This window comes from Ziziphus jujuba, chromosome 9 (assembly GCF_031755915.1).
Source record: "Ziziphus jujuba cultivar Dongzao chromosome 9, ASM3175591v1".
Taxonomy (NCBI): Eukaryota; Viridiplantae; Streptophyta; class Magnoliopsida; order Rosales; family Rhamnaceae; genus Ziziphus; species Ziziphus jujuba.
The window spans coordinates 3,759,463-3,784,732 of record NC_083387.1 but is presented as its reverse complement, the minus strand read 5'-3'; the positions used below and the strand labels follow the sequence as shown (position 1 = coordinate 3,784,732).

Below are 25,270 nucleotides of genomic sequence, written 5' to 3'. Positions count from 1 at the left end.
TGGTCACCGAAATCTGCCACCGCCGGCGGCGCGTCCGGTGGCCACTGGCCATGAAACTTAGTGAAGTGACATATATGGTGATGGGTAACTCAACGGGACTGGCAGTGAGGCAAACAAAGGTTTGGTTTGGGAGATATTGGCGAGAGAAGGAAGTCGACCACTCACCAGAAAATGCCCCGATCCAGGCGCATCACCGGGATCTGGTCGTGATTTTTGGCTGGCCGGCTAGTTTTCAAGTGGGCTTCAAGCTAAGGTGGCATGTGTGGCTTAAAAGTGATTGGACGACAGTCAACGGTGGTGGCCGGTGGTGGTGGCTTCTCTCCCCCCCTCTCTCTCTCTCTCCTCCCCTCTTTCTCTCTTTTCCCCTCGGCTCACGTGTTTTGGCCAAAATAAAAGCCACCCGTGGGTGACACTATTCACTCATGGGATTGGCTGAAAATATGACACGTGGCACACACATTGTTCACTCAAGTCAAAGCATATTAAAATATTACGGTATTCGGAAAACTTTGCATGTCCATAACTTTCAAACCACGTGTGCAAATCGGATATACCACTAGTCTATGAACTCGTATCGACAAGTACTTCACAACCATGCATGAGTCAAAGCTCAACTTTGCATGAACAAAAAGTCAAATCTGGCACCCCTTGGACAGTTTTGACCTCAACTTGTTTTACTCATAACTTTCAATCTGTAGCTCCGTTTTCAATGTGCTACTAGTCTATGGACTCGTGATAACGTGTACATTTTAATGGTACCTCGGTCAATGTGAAATTCCATCAGGAGTAAACAATCAATGTTTGACCCCTCTCGGTCAACAACAGTCAAACCCGGTCAACCTTGATCAAATTTGAGAAATTTCCGGTGTACTTCGGGACGGGATGTTATACATTAAAATATACATGAGTACATAAATGTATCTAATATTATTTTGTTAAATTTCAAATGAAAAATAAATTTATGAATGAGATACAGATTGGACATTAAATGTATATTTATAAAAATATGATATTTTCAGTATTTTTGTGTCAACTTTATAATGAGTTTTGAATGGGTTTTAATTATGATTTTGATATAAATTTTTCTACAATCAGTTATGCATGTATACAATACCTTTGTAAATTTTTATATTTAGGTGATATCCTTTGACTAAGGAATTAGTTCTTGTTTTGAGACTGGTTTTCGATAATCTGGTATATAATGGAGTTTTAGTGATATGATTATATGTTATAAGCATATGATTTTATAGTTAGTGATTTAGAATTTTTATATTGACCTTAAAAAGAGTTTTAGAGGGTCTCCCATTGCTTTGGCTAATAAATTTATGTTTTGATCATTCTTACCATTGCTTTGGCTAATAAATTTATGTTTTGATCATTCTTAGTTTTGTCTTAACTTAGAAGAGAGTTAAAGGGGTTATTTGGATAGCTCTATTGTTGTCGTCATTAGTTTTGTTAGATATATTGTGCTTATATGATATTCTTAAACTTGATTTACAGGTTGAGAATCTATATTGAAACATATTCAATATATTGCTTTGTTCTTTGATTGTGTTCAAGATAAGTTCACTAGATTTTTTCTGTAATCATAAAAAAACCTATGTATTTATTGATAAATGCTTATTTTGTAAATTACTTATATTTTTTTTTTAAAAAAAAACAATGATAACGTTTTGAAATGTGATTTTTAGGACTTTGTTATGTCTATGAGTTAGAAATTTTTTTTATATGAATTTGTTTTTAAATCTTTGATATGATAAGAATTTGTTTATAAATCTTTGACATATTATGCATTTGTGAAACTATTGATATGAATTTGTGTGGTTTTGGTAGTTTGTTCTATTTGGCGCTTAGTAGGCAAATTTGGTGCACCATGTTAAGACCTTATTTAGTGATTCGTACTTGTAAGTATGTATATATTCATATGTCGAGATGAATCATGTTATATATTCATATGTTGAGATGAATCATGTTAGGACCTTCCTTAATAATTTATGGTTGTTCACCTTTGGTGTAGATGTGTTGTTATATGTGGAAGACTTGTTGACAATCAAACTCGGAGTTTGGCACTCACCTTTGGGTATGTGTGTTCATCTATTTTAAAAATCTATGATTTCTCCACTTGTATTTATCTCACATACGTTAATTGTCAGGACCCGTCCAAAATTCCTCACCGGAACCTTAGATAAGTCCTGATCCCAGGGGAATACCATCGAATCTTCCAACGGAAAATCCGACAGTATCTCCCCTAAGGGTTGAACTTACTACAAAATTATCCTGCACGAAAAACACTTCTAGATACATCCCCTTATTCCTCCCACCTTACTACAATATATTTCCACAGATTTGCAGCACTCCAAGTAAATGACAGGGAATCAATATATGATTCAATAAATATTTGTCCAATCAGTATAGAGAGCATTATACAATCCAATTAAGTATGAAATTTCATACAATAAATGATAAAAAGGAAATAATACAAGATAGAAAGGAAGGAAGGAAAAGCCTCTGGAACTTTCGGCAACGAACCAAGATGTCGAGCTCACCCCCGGACGATCAACGTTGACTAACCTGAGCCTAGGAGAACGGAATTTAAAAATATGAGATGCTAATCATCTCAGTAAGTAACCCAATCTACTAATAAATAACGATAATAATAATTATAATAATTATTATTATTATATTATTAGAAAATAAAACTTGCACTCAAAATTCTCACAATTCACTCAGTTGGAAAAGTTCCCCTTTTAAAATATTTTCGCAAAACCCAATCTTTTATGCCCCAAAAAAAATCAAGGAATAATTAATTTAATAAAAATTTAAATAATCCAAATACGAATAAAATATAATAAAATAAATTTGGAATAGTTGCATTAAAGAAATATAACATAAAAGCGAAATTCAATATATAATTCATAAAATTTGATTTAATGAAACAAAATAAACAGTGTCAAAAATATAATTTAAATAATTACAAACAATCCTGTAAAATAAGTGGTAGAAAAATACTATAATATTCATTTTGAAATATTCAACCAATCTATATAATATTTTTATGCCAAGATGCATTTTAAAACCATTAATTTAAAATAAATGACATAAAATATGAATAAATACATTTTAAAAAATACTAATTGGAAATAAGTGATAAAACAAATTAAATACATTTAATCTAAATGCTACTTTAAAACTTTAGGATTTGAAATTTATATCTGAAAAATAATACTTGACGCATCACACTATATAGCAGTAATGCCCTACGATACCCAGCATCCCAAGCACCGTCCGGCGGGAGGTTAAAGAGAGAAACTTGTATACGGTCGCTTCGGCGTCCCGACAGCGCCGCTGCTTAAACCGTCATCCCGGCCATGGAAGGGGGCGGCTTATGGGCAATATCAAACTTGCCTGTCCTCGGTCCGATGGCAACTCACGGGAGACATTATATGTAACATCCCGTCCCAAAGTACAACAGAAATTTTCCAACTTTGACCGAGGTTGACCGTTGACTTTGACCAAGGGGGTCAAAAGTTGACTTTTTGACTTGAATGGAATTCTAAGTTGACTGAGGTACCGTTAAGAAGTACACATTGGCACAAGTTCGTAGACTAGTAGCACGTAGAAAACGGAGCTACGGTTCGAAAGTTACGAGCAAAACAAGTTGGAGTCCAAACTGTCCAAGGGTGCCGGAGTTGACTTTTTATTTATGGGGAAATGAGCTTTGACTCATGCATGGTTGTGAAGTGCTCGTCGATACGAGTCTGTAAACTAGCTGCACGTCCGATTTGGACATGTGGTTTGAAAGTTATGGACCTGTAGAGTTTTTCAAATACTGTATTATTTTAATATTATTTTTAAACGTGTAACGATGTGCCACGTGTGACTTAATAAATGTGACCATGTGTCACCATGGTGAGATGCCACATGTCAACCATGTTTAATATCAAATTATTATTTTATTGTTATTTTATATAATAATATTATTTGTTAATATTATTTAATTAATTTATTTTATTTTCCTTTTTCTTTTTCTTTTTTTTCTTTTCCCCACGTGGGAAAAAAGGGCACGGGCCCTTCTTCTTCTTCTTCTTCCTTTTTCCCTAATTTTTCTTCTCACCCGCTGTCTCTCTCTCTCTCCCGTGTTTATTTTTTCCGGCCACCCATTGCCCACATGCGCCGGCCACCGTCCAAGCCCACACGCCGGCGAGCTCACCAGCCAAATTTGGCTGCCGGCCGGCCGGCAACGCACCCAAATCAGGCCGGTGAAGTCACAGCGGCGGGTTGAATTTTTTTCGGCGATTCTCGCTGTTTCCGGCTAGCCCAGTCCAAATTGCCACCCCTCTTCCCCTATTTTGGGTCCTCTGAGTTCAAATATGACCTCCAATTCCCAAAATTCGAAGCGGTTTGCGAGATACGAGGAGATCAAAACCAGCCGAAGCTTTCCGGCCACCACCGGCAGAATTAGGGTCAATGGAGACTGGTAATGCGATCCTCGTTCCACAAACTTCGATTCGGTATATTATTCGACAATTTTGGTTAACGTTTTTGTTTAACCCCCCTGGGTATCGGGTATTATTTACCCGAATAAAATATTAATTTATTTGACTGTGTGTGAATTGTGTTTAAGAGCACGTGTGAATTGTGGAATCGATCCTATGGTGGATCTTTGATTAATTGCGTGCTCCAGGTGAGTGACCCACCTTCAAATTAATTTCGGGAATTAAAATTGTGAATATTCTGTGTGGATTGAATGTTTGAAATTTATATTCTATGTGTCAAATATTTAATTGATTTATTGTGAAAATTATTTGGTGGATTTATTTTGATTAAAGAAGATATCATTATATAAATTTATGCCATGTGAAAATTATTTTATGGTATTGAGAATTGTGGAATTTAATTATATATGAAATTCTTGTGGTTTTAACATTATTTTGGGCATGATTTGATTTTCAAATATTTTAAGGAAAATATTTGTTTATGTTGGTGACTTTAATTTTTATAAGTATGCCCCTGGAATATTATGTGATTTAATTTATTATATTTCAAAAATATTTATGCTATTGGAAAAATTGAATATTTAAATTGGTGGATTTGAGAGCTGGTGAATTTGAAAATTATGGAATTTATGCGATGAATTTATGATGATGATTATAAAGGAATTGTGGAAAAATTACGGGTTTAATTGGATGGGATAAACCCGGTATATTTATGGGAAATTTGAAATTTTAAGATGTACTGATTTATGATTTTTAGATGCACCATACACGTACTGGTGTTCTGTTTGTATGTGATATGATTAGTGTGCACACGGATGTGATTAGCGCACGGATGTGTGTGAGTAGCGCGCAGGTGATTTTATGGGGTTGTCCTGTGTTTGCCATCGGATGAGGGTAGGCCGCCGCTCCATGGCCGGGACATCTGTTTGCAGCGGCGCGGTAGGACGCCACGCGACCGTATGCCGTTTTCTCTCTATAACCTCCTGTCTAGCGGTACCTTGGGACGCTGGGTACTGTTGGCGCCACTGGTATATAGTGGGTGCATCAAGTGATTTTCAGAACTGGGATTTTAAAATAAATATTTTGAGATTGTATTGGAATTAAAAATATAATTAATACTGTTTTTAGTATTTATTTGAATGGGTATTTTAAGTTGATTTAATTTTCCCTTTACATAATTTAAATTAATTTCCTTTAAATTATAAATTTTGGATGCTTGACTTATTATATTTTATTTGATATTCATTTGAATGAGTTGATGTCTTGGTTTTCGGGGAATACGAATAAAGGGTTTTGTAAGGGTTTTGAGAGAAATTATTATTTCCAATTAATTATTATTTATCTACTTTATTACCGTGGTATTATAATTGTATAGTAGATAGGGTCACTCACTGAGATGATTAGCATCTCATATTTTTAAATTCCGTTCCTCTAGGTACCAGGTTTGTCGGTATTCATCCGGAGCGGACTTGATCTTCATCGCTGTCTTAGTTCGTGAAGTACCCTGTTCTTCTTTTATTGCAGTTGTAATACTTCTTTCACTCTTGTTGTATTCTATATTTAATAGTAATTCATGAAGCTCTGTACACTGTATTGGATACTTGTGTATTATTTATGCACTGAGTTACTGTTATTCTTTTGGAGTGCTTTAAATTTGTAGAATCAACTTGTAGTATTGTGGGAGGAATAAGGGGACGATATAGAAGTGTGTTTTCAGTGCAGGAAATTTTTGGTTAGTTCTACCCTTAGGGGAGGTGCTGCCGGATTTTCCGTTGGAAGGTTCGGTGGTATTTCCCTGGGATCAGGGCTTGTCTAGGGTTCCGAGGAGGAATTTTGGATGGGTCCTGACATTATAAATTGCGCGCTCATCCACATACACAGTACAGAACACCAGTACTGTATGAGTGCGTCTAAAATAAATAGCCATATTATTTTAAAAATATAATAATTTTTCTAAAACTCACCGTGGGAATCATACCATTTTTCAAATTGACAATCCCACATTTTTTTCTTTAATATCTCCAGTATAAATCCATCAATTTCAAATATATTAATGAAATCGATAATAATTTAAAATAAATATTCCTTCAAGTCCTCAAACTTCAAATTATAATTAAATCGCATGATAAACATAACAATTATAAAAGAAATTGAAATCACAATTTTTTTTAATTCCCAAATATATTCTTGGCGCCCAAACATATATTAAAACAACATGTATTGGCAATATAATTTAGATGGAAATTCTCTTAATATCAAATACATAAAACATATTTTTCAAATATCTAATTATAAAATATTCCAATAACAAAATCCAATAATTATTAAATTAAACCTCAAATTCAAGAAAATTCTTAAAACCCAAAATATTTATAATACACAAATAATTTAATTTCCTTCAATTTTGGCATAAAAATTCAATTAGAAATTTACTAAACAATTAACACATGAAATAAAATTTCCAAATATATAATCAACACAAAATATATACAATTTACCAACCCAAAATAATTTTGAAGGTGCATCACTCACCTTGAGTATGCAATCCAACCAAGAGCCTCCATAGGATTAATTCTACGGCTCACACGTGCTTCTAAACAACAATATTACACAGGGTCAAATAATTTAATATTTTATTCTGGTAAATAATACTCGGTACCCGGGGCTAACACAAACGGTATCCAAAATTCACAAATGAGGTGTCTATAGAAATCTAGTGAGACAAGGATCACATGACCGACCTCCATTGACCTTAATTTCGTCGGTGATGGCCAAAAAATGAACGAAAAGTGTCGGCCAAACACTCCCCTCCACATATCTCACAAACAGCTTGGAATTTGGGCAAATGGAAGTCATTTTTGGAACCAAGGGGTCAAAAACTAGTGGAGAGGACTGGTCTCACGGTCGGAAACCCCAGAAAAAGGGGTCAGTCGGAGGACCGCCGGTCGCCGGTTTTGGACGGCCGATCCCAGCGCGTCCGCCAACCAAATGGCCTGAAAATTGGCCACCGATGTCGCCTAACCATGGGCTCTCAAGCCCACCAGTGCGTGTTGCCTTCCAGCCATTGAAACCCAGCCAAAATGACCGGTCAAAGAGAGAGGGGGAGAGAGAGAGAGAGAAAGAGAGAGAGAGAGAGAGAAGTCACTGTGTGTGTTTTGCTGGTGTTTTTTGGGCTCGAGGAAGAAGGAGAAGGGAAAGAAAGGAAAAGAAAAGAAAAGAAAAGTGTTTTTCCCACGTGGGGAATGGGAAGGAAAGAAAGGAAAAGGACAAAAAAAAAAAGAATAAATAAATAAATATTAAAATAATAAAATAATAATATATAAAATAAAGACAAAATAATATAATATAGTATTTTCTTATTGCTGACATGTGTCACTTCTAAAATATTACACATGGTGCATCCCGCTTGGTGACACGTGGCATAATTATTCATATTTTTAAAAATAATATTAAAATAATACTGTATTTGAAAAACTTTGTAGGTCCATAACTTTTTAACGAAATGTCCAAACCAAGCGTGCTACTAATCTATAAACTCATGACAATGCGTACTTCACAGTAGTACTTCGGTCAACGTGAAATTCCACCGGGAGCAAAAAGTCAACATTTGACCCCTTCTTGGTCAACAATTGTCAAACCCGGTCAACCTCGATCAAATTTGAGAAATTTCCGGTGTACTTCGAGACGGGGTGTTACATTGATTTAGTTTTGGGTTGCTAATAGAAGACTACTTGTATGGAAAGTCCCACTATGAATTTGATAGTCAGATAAATATGAAAGTGTCAGATCTCATTTTTTTTTTTTTTTGATGATAAATATGCATGATTGTTTTGATTAGTTTTGGAGATATTTACCTATAAATCGTTTTGTGTTTAAGCTTATTTTACTGCATATAATGAACTAATTGCATATGCATTAAGATATGTTTGAAATATATTTGAATGTTTGAAATGTGTTTGAATGTTTGGTTTGTAAATCTATAAAAATATGTTTTTAATTATTTTAATATAAAAGCAAAACCTAGTAGCTTACTAAGTTATTACTCACATAGTTTTCTTATGGTTTTAGGTGTCTATTAGTTGAACTTGTAAGTAGATAAGGATTTAACTTAGTTTTAGATTTAGTTGTCCTTATTTTATTTATGGTTTAAGATTAAATTTTTATAGAAAGTTTTTTATTATTCTATATATATATATATATATATATTTATTTTATTTTGATAGCGCACTTTCATTATTAACGTATTTTGATATACAGTTATGTTTTAAATAATGTTTTTTTTCCTCAAATTCTTGAATACTATTATGAAATTGCTTTTAGAGTGTTTAATTATATTTTAAGTGCACAAAATTTGGAGTGTGATACTTAGGATGCCACCTTAATTAGCAATTTTTTAAAAAAAACCTATTTAGGCAAGTGGCAATCTTTAATTAAAACTTAATAGGCTCCCAACATATCATAATCCTATAGTTGTAATTTATATATATATTTGCATTTATCCTTACCTTGTTCAATAAGACCGAATGTTTCTTTGGCACAAAATCCGATAAAGTCGGTGAACACGGTTCCTTTTTCTACTAGTTTCTTACTTTCTGTGTATAGAAGAGAAATCAAAATTTCCGCTGATTTCATATTAAAATACAAGTTATAAGAAAGAGTAGGAATTGCGGAAACCTTGTGAAGCTTTACTTTGAACTTTTGTTGCTTGCTTCTCTACATCATCCGTTTCTTCTGCGCTTGGTAAGTTAGTGTGAAGTCCTATATCGGTTGGAAAGGAGAACGAAGCATGGCTTATAAGCGTGTGGATACCTCTCCCTTGTAGACGCGTTTTAAACCCGTGAGGGCTGGATTGTAAGAGGATTCCCCAAGCCTAAAGCGGACAATATCTCCATGCGAGTGGTCTGGGCTATCACAGATGGTATCAAAGCTGGACCTGGATCGGTGTGCCAGCGAGGACGTTGGGCCCCAATGGGGGTGGATTGTAAAGTCCCACATCGGTTGGAAAAGAGAACGAAGCATGGCTTATAAGCGTGTGGATACCTTTCCTTTGTAGACGCGTTTTAAACCTGTGAGGGCTGGATTGTAAAAGGATTTTCCAGGTCCAAAGCGGACAATATCTATATGCGGGTGGTCTGGGCTATCACAGTTAGGCACTAGAAATACTGGGAAGTTTGATTGGTAATATAATCGCATGTGCAAGTCTTTAATGATCTATAGGTTCCATGATCTAATATTAATTTCTTATGATTATTGCTAATTAATTGGTATTTGAATGAAATTATATTTACCTTCTTGAGTGACAGTAGTGTCCACAGATGAATCACTGCTATCATCTGTAAAAAATGATGTGATATACATAAAAGGAAAAAAAGACAAAAAGAGAAGGTAATCATATTGATACATTACAGATGGTTAAAACTATTACAATAATAGAAACACAGGTATATTTAGAAATGATCACATCCTAACAAAGGCTAAGTTTGTTTCCAAACGAGATTAAACAGAGTAGGGATTATCAATGCCTAGTGGAGCGTCACTAAGAAGCACGGCTAACTCATCAATTCACACAAAAAAAATATGAATTAATTATGCTTTAAAATGTTATTAAAGTTATATTGACATTTAATTAATCATTGAGATCGACTCGTTGTTTTGTGCTAAACAATATTTTTGCATCCTTCTCTGTGTCAACTGTATAGGCACTGGAAATATAGGGAAGCTCTATAAAATAGGAATTACGAAACAAAATCAATTTATTATTTTTCTTGAAAGAGGAAATTATACCCCTTTCCTAGTATTACACCTGCATACTCTATATCAACTGTTTTTTCAAGCTTAAATTGATGAGAGGTGGGTTTTATTTTTATTTTTTATATATTTTTTTAAAAGTTGCATAATATGTAAGCCTGCCCCTTTTGATTTTGTTTTTGTTTTTTGTTTCAATTAATTATTTTTCTTAAAAGAGGAAATTGTACTTGTTACCTAGTATCATACCTTCATACTCCATATCAACTGTCTTTTCAAGCTTAAGTTGATAAGAGGTGTGTTTTAATTTTTTTTTATATATTTTATTAAAACTTGCATAATATTTTGGCCTGCCTCTTTTTTTTTTCTTTTTTTTTTGGAGTTTTGTATCAGGTTTTAATGCTAAATTGAATTATTACTTTTTCCAAAAATGTAAGATAATGAGAGATAGACTTTTATTTCTTTTATATTTTTTCTCTAATATTGTTTAACCATTCAAGTGGAATGAGCTAAAAAACATATAATTACTAATCACATTTTGTTAAATAATTGGGTGCCCCAGCGCTACTGAATAAATAGATAAATATCAAGGATCTCAATTTTTAGATTTTTAAATGAGCATATGCTGAAAGTGCCATTTTAATTAATAATTTAAAATAAAAGCTTAGTTGGATAAGTGACAATTCCTAAAGCTTGTCATATGAATAAATTACTATTATAAAGTGGAAGTGTTTAATGACCTATAGTTTCCATGGCAAATTACCCCCATCCCCAATTTTCTTTTTTTTAAAAAAAATATGACTATTGCTAATTAATCAGTACGTCTAAGAAATCATGTATACCTTCTCCACGGAATCCATCGTCCAGCTGCAGATCGACAGATAGACCTTTCAAATAATCATATAAAAAAATGATGTGATATACATTTAAAAATAAAAAAATGGCGCTTAATAATGCGTATACGTTAGCGAGGATTAAAATTATTTTAATATTAAAACCTGCACGTAGTATACTTTTGTTTTCATCTACAATTTCATATTCATAAAAGTTACATATTTATTTAATTAAATTTGAAATTTTCATTTATAAAAGTGGTAAACCCACCGTTGAAACTTTTATGCATGTATAATCCTTTTATAATTCGAATTAACAAAACTTTAAAGGCTAATCAACTTTTTTTTTGCAAACTAACAAGTTTACCCTTTTTGTTTTGCAATCTTTTTTTGATCGGTTCTTGTATTGCAAGTTTAAAATATTTTCATGTACAAAAATCTAAATTATTTTTAGATGCGTGGGGGTCCATTAAAACGGTCCAATTGGTAATAAGCTCCCTAGATAACTTTCAAATTTTGGATTTAAAATTTAGTGATAAAATTGTTCCTCAATTTATTTAAAAAAATAACTACGTCACTGGTCCGACCATAAGGGACAGGATAATTGCTTTGACTTTCATTTCTATGGGCCATTAATTGCATCTAAGCCAGGTTTTTCATTTGGAAGAGAGAGAGAGAGAGAGGGGGGGGGGGGGGGGGGGGAGGGAAGACGTGTTTTTCATTATTATTATTATTTTTTGGCCTTTAATGTGTCTATGGAAATGTTTAGATGTGTCATGTTTTTTAATCCAAAATATAATATATATATATATATATTAATATGAAAATATATGTAGTTTTGGTTAATAAAACATACAAGAAATTGATGTAATATTGTATTGAAAATTTGAAAAATTTAGAATTTTGTTAATTGTTAGAGTGATGCATACTAGTTTTGTATGTATATATATATATATATATACACAACTCTATATATCTTTTTGGACATAAATATAAAAATAAAACGAATTGAATAGAGTCATTGTACTTACAGTTATAAATGATTTTATCGAACCATCCAAGTTTGTTACCATTTAGAAAAGCAGCAGGTTTACTGGCCAAAAGATCGAGAGTGGTATAACCTTTCTCATTTACGGAATGGACAAGCTTTTCATACTTTTGAATTATCCAAGATGCCAAATCTGCATGTCAAATGCATGAAATGTATGTTAACAATATTGCACTTTAAGTAATCATACTGTTTTTGTATTGTTTATACATCCATATATATATATATATATATATATGTATATCTTTTACAATTAAATCTAGAGTATGTCAAGCCAATCTGATAGAAGATTATACATATATATATATATATATATATGTATGTAATTGGTAGCAAACAAAAGTAAAACTGTATATGAATTTTATGTTACCCATAAATTCCCCTTCTATTGCAGAGTGCAGTATAGTGTAATCATCTGCCCTTCTGGAATAAGAATCACCTTCGTCAGTGCTGCCACAGACACTGTGTAAGTAGAAAAAAGCTCTAGTCTTTCCATGTGAATCACCTTTATTGTTCCGAACACCAATTATATATATATATATATATATGCTCTCAGCCAATACTGGCATTGATTAGTTTTCCATTAAAGACTATTTATTGTTGAGGACGAGACTCTGTATGTATAGCAAAAGCTATCGAAGTTACCTTTTCTTTGAAGAATAACCCGAATTGTAATCCATTATCTCCGACATAAAAAATAAAATAAATGGATAGCGAATATATATATATATATATAGTTTGTTTGTTAGCAAAATATGACCGGACAAAGGCGTGATTTATAAAAGTTATTTTTGTCGTTTCCTTCCTTTAAAATAACAATGATATTATTTAGCTATATATTTATTTGACAGCAATGGTGTATTTTTTTAATTGCTTTTTCAAAAAAACAATAATGATGTATATATATATACTGTTTTTTTGGTGATAATATATAGATATACACGTTTTTTAGTGAATAGGAAAACGTTATATACGTTAAATATGTTTAATTTCTTTCAATTTGGATTGAGGAAGACATATTGCAAGCACATGTAACATGACTTAATTAATAATATATAGTATCGAGATCATTAGTTCTTTTTTATTATTGCTCTGTTAATTTTTTATTTGTTTCTTTACCTTTAGCATATATTGCAGAATTGGAATCCGTTTGTAAAGTTGCATTGTGAACACTGTATTGCATATCAAAAAATTTCCATTTGAGGAACGCAAAACTACTGATACTGTTATTGGTTTTTGGACAGTGGTTAGATTAATTATACGGTGCCGGACTTACAAGATATTTAATTATGGATAAAAAAAACACATTACTAATTAGCTTCATTAACATTTTTTTTTTTTGCAAAAAGTTTCATTAACAAATTAAATATTAGGAAAACATAATTCTTATTAATTCTTTGACGTAGATCCATCATGAAAGTGGAGTATTCTTCCAAGAATTGGATATGAAATTATGTATGTCCCAAATATTCCTATATGAATTAATAAAGTTACTTTTTCAAAGTTAAATCCTACTCCAGAGCAGTGTTATGCTTAGAGTACGTAACAATTCTGGATTTTGTGTGAAACATGTTTCACTACGTATATGTTTTATTTTAATTAATTTTTCCAATAAGAAGAAGACAGCGAGCACATGTAATATCGAATTATTTGATAATTGAAAAAATGATGATCATTAGTTTTTTTTTTTTTTTTTTTTTTCAATCATTCTATTTTTTTTTTTTTTTCTTTCCTCCAGCAAATATTGCGGCATTAGATGCGTGTGGAAACTTGAACTATGCTGGGAATGTACTAAATATTGGGTTGGGGGGAAAGAACAATTTGTGTGCATGGAACATGTAACTTTTGTGTTGAAGGGGAAAGGAATAATTTGGAATGCCACTCAAATTATAAAGAATTGTTCTTACATATATATGAAACTAGTTTTCCTTTCAAAAATTCAAAAAATCTCGTTGGTTTCAGGTGAAAAATCATAACCTTTACGTAAACCCCCATTACATATATGGAAAATTTTGATATGGTAAGTATGCATTCCATAAATAAGTTATAGTAATTAATGTAAACATTTTAAGCTTTAGATTATTATTATTATTATTATCATTATGTAGACTGTATAAGTGATTAATAAAAAAATTTAGTTCTTCTGAAATAAGAATTAAATACCGAGTAAAGGTAAGCAAAAAAGTCCAATAACTAGATTGGTTTTTTTTTTTTTGTTTTGTTTTTTTTTCTCTGAGACAAAATGGAAACTCATATACAACAGAAATTCTTTAAAATTTGAGTGGCGTTCCAAATTATTCCTTCCCTCTTCTTCAATCCAAAAAGTTACATGTCCCATGCATACAAGTTGATCTTCCTTGCTTTCAGAAAAACAAAAAAAAAAAAAAAAAAATACTCTTTTCCCCTTAAACTCAATATACATATTTCGAATATAGTTTATATTTTCAAATTTCACAAGAATCTAATGCTTTACGAAAGAAACAAATAAAAATAAAAAGTTAATCGCACTTTGCTATTTCTTCTTTTAGGACTTTGTGATATAGGCAAATGTAAAACCGGGCAACATTGCCGTAGGTCAACAAATTAAAAATAAAATAATATTTTTATATTTTAATGTAAAAATTTTAAGCTTTCTTTAATTGTTAATTTCTTTTTTGTATCATAATGCAGTCCATATTAGTGATTAATAACAAAATTTAGTTATACTAAAATAAAAATAAAATCCTGAGTAAAAGTTCGCATAAAAGTCCAACAATCAGATTTTTTTTTTTTTTTTTTTTTTTTTTTTTTGGGGAGATAAAACAAAGATTCATATATAACAGTAGTTCTTTAAAATTAGAGTGGCATTCCAAATTATTCCTTCCTTGCCTTCATTCCAAAAGTTACATGTTCCATGCATACGCTTCCTTGCTTTCAAAAAAAAATTAAATAAATAAAATAAAAGTAAAAAATTGTTCGTTTCCCCCTTTAAACCCATATATGCAATCCGAACAGAGTTTATATTTTCAACTTTCACAAGAATCTAATGCTTTAATGTTTGCCACGTGGAAGGAACAAATAAAGATAAAGGATTTTATTGCATCTTGCCGCCTCAAGTTTTAGTGTCTTAAAATTTAGGCAAATGCAAAACTAAGCAACATTATCGTAGGTCAACAAATTAAAAATCTAATAAGATTTTTATATTTTAATGTAAAAATTTTTAGCTTTAATTATTATTATTATTATTATCATCATGATGATGTAGACCACATAAGTAATTAATAACGAAATTTAGTTCCTATCTAAATAAAAATTAAATACTAACTAAAAGCCTGCATAAAAGTCTAACAGCCATATATATATAATATATATATATATATATATATTGTTTCTTTGAGATGAAAACGATATGATCATATATAATAGTAATTCTTTCATAAAATTAGAGTGGCATTTAAAATTATTCCTTTCCCCCGCCTTCGATCCAAAAGTTACGTGTTCCATGCATATAAGTTGTTCATTCCTTGCTTTCAGAAAAAAGAAAAAAAAGAAAAAAGAAAAGAAATTATTCTTTTCCTCCTTAAACCCACACCGCCAAAATTCCAAACGGAGTTTATATTTTCAACTTTCACAAGAATCTAATGCTTCAATATTTGCCAGATGAAAGGCACAAATTAATTGGACTTAAGTCTGATTTATAAAATTTTGCAATTTAGGCAAATTTGAAACCAACCAACAATATTATAGGTTAACAAATTAAAAATATAATAATATTTTTATATTTCAAAGTAAAATTTTAAGTTTTTTTTTTAAGACCACATAAGTGATTAATAATAAAATTTAGTTTTATTTAAATAAAAAGTAAATACTAAGTAAAAGTCTCTAAAAAGGTCCAAAAGCCAGATTTTTTTTTTTTTTCTCCCTTCGAGAGGAGATTCATATATATAACTGTAATTCTTTAAAATTTAATAACCAAACGCACACAACCAAAAAGTCCTACCATCCTCAGCTAAAATCAATTAGCTGTGTTGTTGCCAATAGTGAAAGGGATTTTTAAAACTGGTCTGAACAAGATCAAAGTAGAGTGGGAAGTTAACAATAAAACTCCTATAGAGGGGCTACTTTGTAACTGCGCTGGGGAACTTTCTTATAAGTAGCCCATAAAAGATCAAAGTACAACGGAAATTGCGCAACGGCGAAGAAAGACACAGGCAGACACGTGACTGCATAGACGGGAAAAGCCGCGTATTTAAGCTCATCTTCGAGCACAAAGAAATGACCAGCGCAGAAAGAAACAAGCATGGAGGCGATGGAGACGAAGAGCGATGTCAAGCCCACCAAAAGCTTCCTTGGCAGGTCACTCGCGAAATCCATTTCTTGGTATCGGGAAGTGAGGATAGCCAGGAACATCACCACGGACGTCACCGAGAAGCACAGCGCGACCAGCGATGCGATTGCGAAAACTTCGAAAGCCGGTTTGTGTTCCAGGTTTGGTTTACCGTTGTTCTCGTTGATACCCCCTGGAACTGCCGTAGAGGTTGCGAAAGCAACGGTGGCGATCAGCGCAGCCACAACGGAGCAAGATTCTGAGGTGTTTGTGAGCCACTCGCCGCCGGCTTTGACAAGTTCTTTATGGGTTTCGGTGAATATCTCTTTTGGAGTCTTCCTCTGGTTGTTGTAGCGGACGAAGTAGCGCGGTGGCATGGAGTTTTTCACAAACTGCGATTGCAGATATTGCATTATATATTATTCACAACAAAATAAAATAATAAATATTAATTATTTGAAACAAAAATTAATGTATTTGCTCACCTCATACCATTTGATTTCCCACTGCATTTGTAATGCGGCGCCAGGAATCAGCCACGGCTTATAATCTCCAAGAGTTGCTGCAAGATGCAAAGCACTGTTTCCATCTTTATCCAATTTCCGACACACACTTTCTCTCAGGATGTTTCTCTTCAGCAAGAGCTTATAAACATGAGGCTGCCTGTTTTCCACTGCCAATAGTACTATGTTCTTCTTTTCTGCGTTCATGTCGTGGATGGCAACCGGGAAAAGTTCAAGGATTTTCTCCACCATTTCAGTCACTCCGTTTTTTGCCGCGATTAGTATGGCCGTTTCCTTGTTTTCTATTTCTGAGGTTTCCCTCTCCGGTTCCCCTGACACATCCATATAATTAACTTCTTTTTATCTTTCTATGGTGCAGATATTGACTAGTTTTTAACTTGCCAATACACATTAGCCAACATTAAAAACTTGCCATAAAATGACATATATATATATATATATCAAATTAAGTACCTCCTTTTCTATTAGTACTATTCTTTTGGTTATCGGTGCTTTGTGTGTTGGTTGATCTTGAGGAATCAGCAGAGTTAGGAGGAGTCAATGGCTGGACATTTATAGCTGCAACATCTCCACCATCTGAAATTTCATAGGGTTTCGTTTCTTCTCCGTCGTCTTTTTGGGTTTCTTGAGGTGTCTCTCCCGTGTGTTCATATTCATACATAGAAGTGCTTTCCAGGAGTTTAGTCATGACCTGAACCGACCATTTATGCTTTTCTTTCTTTTCCCTTATCTTCATTATGGCATTAGATCCTTTTAAAACGGTACTAAATATTGTCAGTAAATTAACAAAAAAAAGTCGGGAAATTTAGATTTATGTTGCATATGTGACTAAGTTTGGATCTTTACCGAGTCCAAGAACGATCAAGATTGACTTGTATATAAGCTTTACAAACTCAATGCAGGTACTGTAATTTGACGGACATATGTGTTGCCCTTCACTTGCTGGGGTCGGTTCTTTCCCTGTACGGACAAATTGTATATAATATATGTCAATGTGGCCTATTAATTTAACCCATTTAAGCTTAATTATGACATTTGCATCCAAGGACTCTGTTCAACAAATAAAAGAAACCAGCTATAATATTGTAATTCATGCATGATTAAAATGGCTAAGGATATGAAATATCTGATTGCTACTGGTGTTTATATGTTTTATTTTTTATTTTTATTTTTCTGTGTCCATCCATCATCTATATATATATATATATATATATATATTCTAAACCACATTGTTAAGCATTCCTAGACGAAGAAAGATTTTCTTTTTCATCAGACTTTTCGTAGATCACAGGATAGTCTGGTTACAGAGCTTGCATTCATAACAACTTGACGAAACAGAATCTAAACAGAGTGGCATTGCATTGCTGACCATTCTTTTTTCCATTGAGAGCAACGTTCGATCCTTCAGGGTTTTCTGCATCGCTTTTGTTCTGTTTTTTTGGATCCCTGCTGTAAACCACTAAAAATGAAAAGCCGCTAAGTTAATTTAGAATACTCCACTTTCAGGGGAAAAAACAATTAGCATAATTATGAGCACATTCCTACTATAAAAAGCCTTCCCATTTGCTGATTTTTTACTTTTATTTTCAGAATTTCCAAAAAACATAACAGTACCAATGTACAAAACAAAAGTGGAAACAAGAACGGAATCATACCAATTCGAAGAGCATTCCCCAGCAACCGAAAGAAATTTATGCAACTTTGATAGTTTTCTGGATGGTTAGGATTCTTTTCTTCCTTGAAGCTTTTTATCAGTGATTCCCGGGCATATGATGGTTCTTCTACTTTGAGGTCATCCACAAATATACCTTCCATATAATAAAGCACAGACAAAAATACCTTATATTATACACACAAAGAGATATAAAAAAATAATGATAATAATAAAAAATAAAAAACAGAGATAAAACAGAGCAAATCTCTTCAAAGGAACACTCACAATGGTAAATGATACTGTTCCATAGTCCAAGGTTGCTACCACTTTTGAAAGCAGAAGGTTTACTAGCTAAAACATGAAGTGGGGTAAATCCGCGTTCGTTCACAGAATTAACAAGTTCCTTATACAGGTGAATTATCTGAAATGCCAGATCTGTTAAGAGAAACAAACAATTTTTATGTTTATATTAATTCAGAGATTTTAGCTGCAGTAATATTGCTGAACTATCTACAATTCAGTTATATATTCATATAGAATTAGCATCTAGACAAATTGGCTCACCAAAGTAGTCACCGGCTACTGCACAGTGCAGAATAGTCTCGCCATCCATTCTCCTACAATAAGAAGAGCCTTGCCCAGGTTCACAGATTTTGTGAAGGCAAAGGAAAGCTTCCTTCTTACCGCGAAGAGCGGTCAAGAAGAAGGGAGTCTCTCTATCATTGTTGAAAGCACCTATCAAGGAAGGTTTAACAATAGCTATGCAACTGCACATCCTCACGTTCCCCATTGACGCCGCAATATGAAGAGGAGTATTCCCACTCTCATTCTTAGTCAGAAGTACTTTTTCTGCATGTACAGGTCCTTCTCTGGAAATGATCTCTAAGAGTTGTTCCACGATATCTTCTTGGCCATCAGAGACTGCTACGTGCAATGCTGTGTCACCAGACCTCGTGATCTTCATCTCGTGAATCTTACTATCTGCAGCATATATACTTGCGACTTCTTTCCATTTGCCTCTCATCGCCATTTTGAACAAATCTTTCTTCCTGTTCTCCAACTCAAAACTCAAACTGGTTTGCATGGTAGAACCCTGCATGTTTCTTTCTTTCTATTGTTTGCCTCTAAATTACTTCTTGTAGAGTTGGAGACTGATGCTCATATCTGCGTTTAACTGTTTTTCCTATTTATGTTCATAATTCATATACTCATTCTAGTGACAAAGTAGTCTAGTGCTATTTTTCAAAGATGATAAGGAAAAGATGGAAAAAGGAAAAGTTGTGATATCCCTTAGAAACGTCTTCCAGAATCCCCCCTTTGTAAAAGTTGCATTGTGAACTCTGCTTTGCATATCATATAATTTCCAATTCTAGAAAACAAAACCGCTATTGCTTTTGTTAACAAAATAGGCCACACTTTCAGAAATTGTAAAGAAATAATATTAACTTTCATAAACAGAAAATATTGGAAAAAATTACCTAAAAAATTTTGGAAAATAGGGATTCTACTGGTCAACAATTCTTATTTCTATAAGCATAAAAACATTAAAACACATAAAACAACATATCATATACAGTTTTGTAAATACCGAATGTCTTCCAAATTACAATCACTTTCTTCTGAGAATATCAGCATTTCAAATCCCCATAAACAATTAACAGATTTTGTACACTTTCTTTTTGCAGATAAATGAACATGAATGAAACCAATTATTTTTAGTGTCTCTCTATATTTTAATTGTAGAAAACCAGTAATATAAATAAATAAGATTTGCACCTATTGGTGAAGCAGTACAAGGCTTCATGTTCCAAACGTAAGGAACTTTTTCATCTTAAAGCTGTCTTCTTCGATAAAAATATTGTTTCCTACTTCAAATAAAAAACCCAATTAATTGACAACCAAATAATTAATCAAACATAATAATTTCTCTTAACATAAAATTCCTAAAAAAAAAAAAAAAAAAAAAAAGAAGCTATTTAATGATTTGATGTTGGATCCATTATATAAATGGGGAGTGTTTTTCTAAGACTTGGATTTGAAGTTATGTATATCCACAATATTCCCATGCGGCATGTTTCACACTAGAATTTAAACTTTTTTACTTGTGTATATAAAAGAAATATTCTAAAATCATAATATATACAAAGGGAAAGAGACAACAGTTCTTCTTTAAGAGTGCAAAAATAAAGTAAATAATGGAGAAAAAGTAAGTACCATAGAGAGGGTGACAAAATCTCTCTCTCCTTTTTTTTTTTTTTTTTTTTTTTTTTTTTGGGTGAATATCTCTTTTTTCACTTGGTTAGTCCACAACATCTCTGTTCCGCATTTCTTTTCCCTTTTTCTTTTGGAGTGGGTTCAATTCTCTCTTATCCAGTGGAGGGTAAAAGAAAAAAAGTATATATTATCCTTGTAATCATTTCATAACAAAGCAGGGGTTCATTTAGCTTGATTTTTCCTGAAAAAAGTTTCGAACGAGCTTTAGTTCTGCAATCGTTTTACATAATTGAAAATTCTGTTTCAATCGGCTTTTTTTTTTCTTTTTTTTTTTGGGTCCCCCCGCTCTCTTTAATTACTTAACAATATTCGAATTCAACTTTTATTATCTCAGTTAACCTCTAGGTAAGTTTTCTTGTTTTATCCATTATTAATTTGAAATGTCCAATTGAATTCAATAACTTAGAGAGAAAGCACACCAAAAAAAAAAAAAAAAAAGTTAGATGGTAAACAGATCAAGTGCTAAATCATTCACATTGATCTTGATAAAGTAGAAGTTAGTTTACCTTTTTATTTACAGCTTAGCTATACTTAGCTCACCTCATCAAAGTTTCGAGATCCAAGTTCTTTTTGACTGAAGAACCAGAGAAGTGAGAAGAACTGTTTACCAACTACCCAAAAAAAAAAAAAAAAGTTCAATTTAAAAATATCATTTATTTTAAAAAATATAAAACAATTTTATTCGAAATGAGCTTGATTTACATTGTTGAGTTCTATTCCTTTCCGCAACAGTATATGGGATAGAGGATGATTTTACATATTATTAGTCTTATGACCAAAGGGACTTGTGTTCCGTTGTTAGGATTAAGTTGAATTGTTTTTTTGAATTATTTGGCTCCTGTAACGCCCAGTTTCTAGCTAATGGTCAAATTAAAGCTATACTTGCTAGAAAAGATTTCAGAGCTATTTGCCTAATATACTAACTTAAATTTCTTTCAACTGAATTCCTTGCAGACATGTGCTATCTAAATATTGATAATATTGAAAAAGTGGAAAATGAAATTCATCAGAAACTATCACAACATAGCATAAAAGTATTGAATCATAAAACTCTGTTTCAAAATACATCAAAACACAAATCTTAGACGATAATCTTTGTTTTCTTTTTTTTTTTTCTTTTTTTTTTTTTTTGAGATCATTTTAGAAAATAACTTATTTGGTCAAAAATTTCACCCAAAAAAAAAAAAAAGAACAACTTATTTGGTAACAAATTAACTTATTCCTCTGCATGTTTAAGCTTGCAGCTGGTGCATTTAATATTTTGAACTAACGGTAATCAAACCGACTCTTGAAATTAGTCCGGAGAAGATCAAGATACAACGGAAGCTGGGCAATGGCGAAGATGGAAATGGGAGGGCAAGTCGCAGCATAAACTGGAAAGATGGCATATCTGAATTTATCTTCGGTCACCAAAGAATGTCCAGATGAAAATGAAACCAAGACCGCTCCAATGGAAATGAAAGGCGAAGTCAATCCTAGTAAGAGCTTCACCGGAAGGTCGAAAAGCGAAGTCAATCCTAGTAAGAGCTTCACTGGAAGGTCTCTGGCAAAATCCCTTTGTTGGAACCGAGATGTGAGGATGGCCAAGAACATTGTTAAGGCCATGACCGAGAAGCAGAGGGCCACCTAAAACAACTTAAGAAAATTGAAAAGTAATGCTTGATTATTATTCAATAAAAGCTGGGTATAAATATCCTATTACAAATAAGAAGGGAGGTACAGCAGATAGAAACAAAATAATATTTAAAATACATGATAAAGCCTAAATACACGTGATAAGGATATACAAGACAAACAACATGAAAATGTTTAGTTAACTACACAGCTGTACATGAGAATCACTAATATGCCCCCTCAAACTTGGCGGTCTTGGAAGAACACCAAGTTCGGAACGTAAAAACTCAAGTCTCTGTCGTGGTAATGATTTTGTAAGACCATCAGCAAGCTGGTCCTTGCTGCTAACATGAGACACCCGAAGTAAGCCTTCTGCAACTTTGTCTCTAACAAAGTGAAAATCAACGCCCACGTGTTTCATCTTAGAGTGAAAAACAGGATTAGCAGCCACATATGTAGTGTCAATGTTATCATAGTAGACAGATGGAGAGGTTGGAAGACGAACCTTAAGTTCACGAAGAAGTGAAAGTAACCACCACAACTCAGAAGTCGTATTTGCCACGGCCCTATACTCTACTTCAGTGGATGAACGGGAGACAGACCGCTGTTTTTTGGAGGACCAAGATATAGGATTGCCACCTAAAAAGGCGATATAACCAGTAGTAGAAGTGTGGTCATCCCTATTGCCAGCCCAAGCATGAAGGCAAGAAGAAGTATTACGGCGTAAGAATAACCCATATGAGCTGGTTCCTTTTAAGTAGCAGAGCAGACCCTTTACAGCTCGCCAATGGGTTTCAGTTGGGCAATGCATAAATTGAGATAGCTTATTTACTGCATAGCCAATATCCGGACGTGTAAAAGATAGTTATTGTAAACTCCCTACCACTTGACAATACTGGATAGCATTAGTGGTTTGGGACCCATCAGAGAGAGTTAAAGCTTGAGCCGTCGACATAGGAGAAGCCATTGGTTTTGCTGCGGTCATGTTAGTTTTCTCCAAGAGATCAAGGATATATTTGTGTTGACTGAGAAATAAACTGTGTGTGCTAGGCAGAACTTCAACCCCTAAAAAATAGTTTAAGTCTCCCAAATCTTTTAAAGAGAATTTGTTGGAGAGAGATCGAACAAACCTTTGTAGTGTGGAGGAGTTGTTGCCCGTAAGAATGATGTCATCAACATAAACCAAAAGATAAAGAAGATGAGTATCTTTGTTATAAATGAACAGAGAAGCATCAGAATGAGACCGTGTAAAGCCATAGGAAATAAGGAAGGCCTTAAGTTCATTGTACCACGCTCTGGCTGCTTGTTTTAAGTCGTATATGGCTTTCTTGAGGTGACAAACATGAGACGGTTTAGAAGCATTAACAAATCCAGGAGGTTGGGACATGTAAACTTCTTCATGTAAAATACCATTTAGAAAGGCATTATTAATATCCAATTGCTTGAGAGGCCAATTTTGAGACAGAGCAATACTAAGAACAAGACGAACTGTTGTTGGCTTGATTACTGGACTGAAAGTGTCGGAATAATCAAGGCCAGGTCGTTGATGAAAACCGTTTGCGACAAGCCGAGCTTTGTATTTATGGATTGAACCATCCGGATTTCTTTTGATGCGAAAAACCCATTTACACCCAACAACATTCTTGGCAACAAAAGGTGGAACAAGGTCCCATGTGCCATTGCGTAAGAAGGCATTAAATTCTAGAAACATAGCAGCACGCCATTCATCAATCTGAAGAGCTTGAATTGCTGTCCGAGGTTCAGAAACACATCCATCAGAATTTTGAGTGGCAACAAAAAAATCATGGAGCTTCTTGGGTTTGAAAATTAAATTTAATGACCTGGTTCTCATAGGATGCTGGGGAGTCAACTGTTGTACAATTGGTGATGGGGATCGAACTGGGGGAGATGCAGGAGGTGCACGGGAAGGAAGATCACGGGATGGAACAGCATTATGTGGAGGTGCTTCACGTGAAGAATTGTTGCATCCAGGAATAGTAGGACTTTGGGAGGAGGCATGGGAGGTGGGGCCCATGGTGGCATTTTGAAAATTGGAGGATGAGTGAGACGTATGAGGGGAGGAGAGTGTGGGAGTGGTGGGTAGGTGTGAATGATGTGGATGAATAGTATGGACATGTTTAAAAGTGGAGGGTGAGAGAGACATATGAGAGGAGGAGAGTGTGGGAGTGGTAGGTAGGTGTGAATGATGTGGATGAATAGAATGGACATGTTGAAACGTGGAGGGGGGAAGTGACGTAGGAGATGAGGAGAGTAAAGAAGTGGTAGGTAGGTGTAATTGATTTGGATGAATAGTATTTAAGGTCGAAAAGGAGTTAGGTAGAAGAGGAATTAAATTGTGAGGAGAAGTAGACAGGATAGGTGCTACAGTATTTGCAGAATTAATGAGGCTGATGGGTTTGGTAGACAAAGAAGAATAAGGAAAAATAGATTCTATGAACCTAACATGTCTGGAGATAAATATTTTATCCTGAAAAGGGTCAAAGCAACAGTACCCACTTTGAGTGGGTAAGTAGCCAAGAAAAATGCAAGGTCTAAAGGAAGACTCTAATTTGTGATGCATATATGGCTTTAACCAAGAGAAACAGAGACACCCAAAAGCCTTAAGACGAGTATAGTTGGGTGGTTTTTGAAAAGGAGAAATATTATGAAGAGTAGGTGTGGGTAATCTATTAATGAGATAGACTGCTATGGTGAAAGCATAGGTCCAGAATTTACTTGGTAGACCGGCTTGAGTGAGAAGAGACAGACCAGTTTC

The 25,270-nt window shown here is 33.6% G+C and overlaps 1 protein-coding gene across 1 annotated transcript; it reads right to left on the bottom strand.

Annotated features, from left to right (window-relative positions):
• Window positions 1-15,928: 15,928 nt before the first annotated feature.
• Window positions 15,929-19,857, bottom strand: LOC107404865 (uncharacterized). The gene is made up of 8 exons (XM_048467180.2): window positions 19,171-19,857; window positions 18,892-19,041; window positions 18,608-18,760; window positions 18,322-18,411; window positions 17,799-17,912; window positions 17,406-17,702; window positions 16,914-17,263; window positions 15,929-16,820 (listed from the first exon to the last, which is right to left on the bottom strand). The coding sequence occupies exons 1-8, from the start codon at window positions 19,703-19,705 to the stop codon at window positions 16,209-16,211; spliced, it is 2,301 nt and encodes a 766-aa protein (XP_048323137.1). The 5' UTR covers window positions 19,706-19,857; the 3' UTR covers window positions 15,929-16,208.
• Between the last annotated feature and the right edge of the window lie 5,413 nt (window positions 19,858-25,270).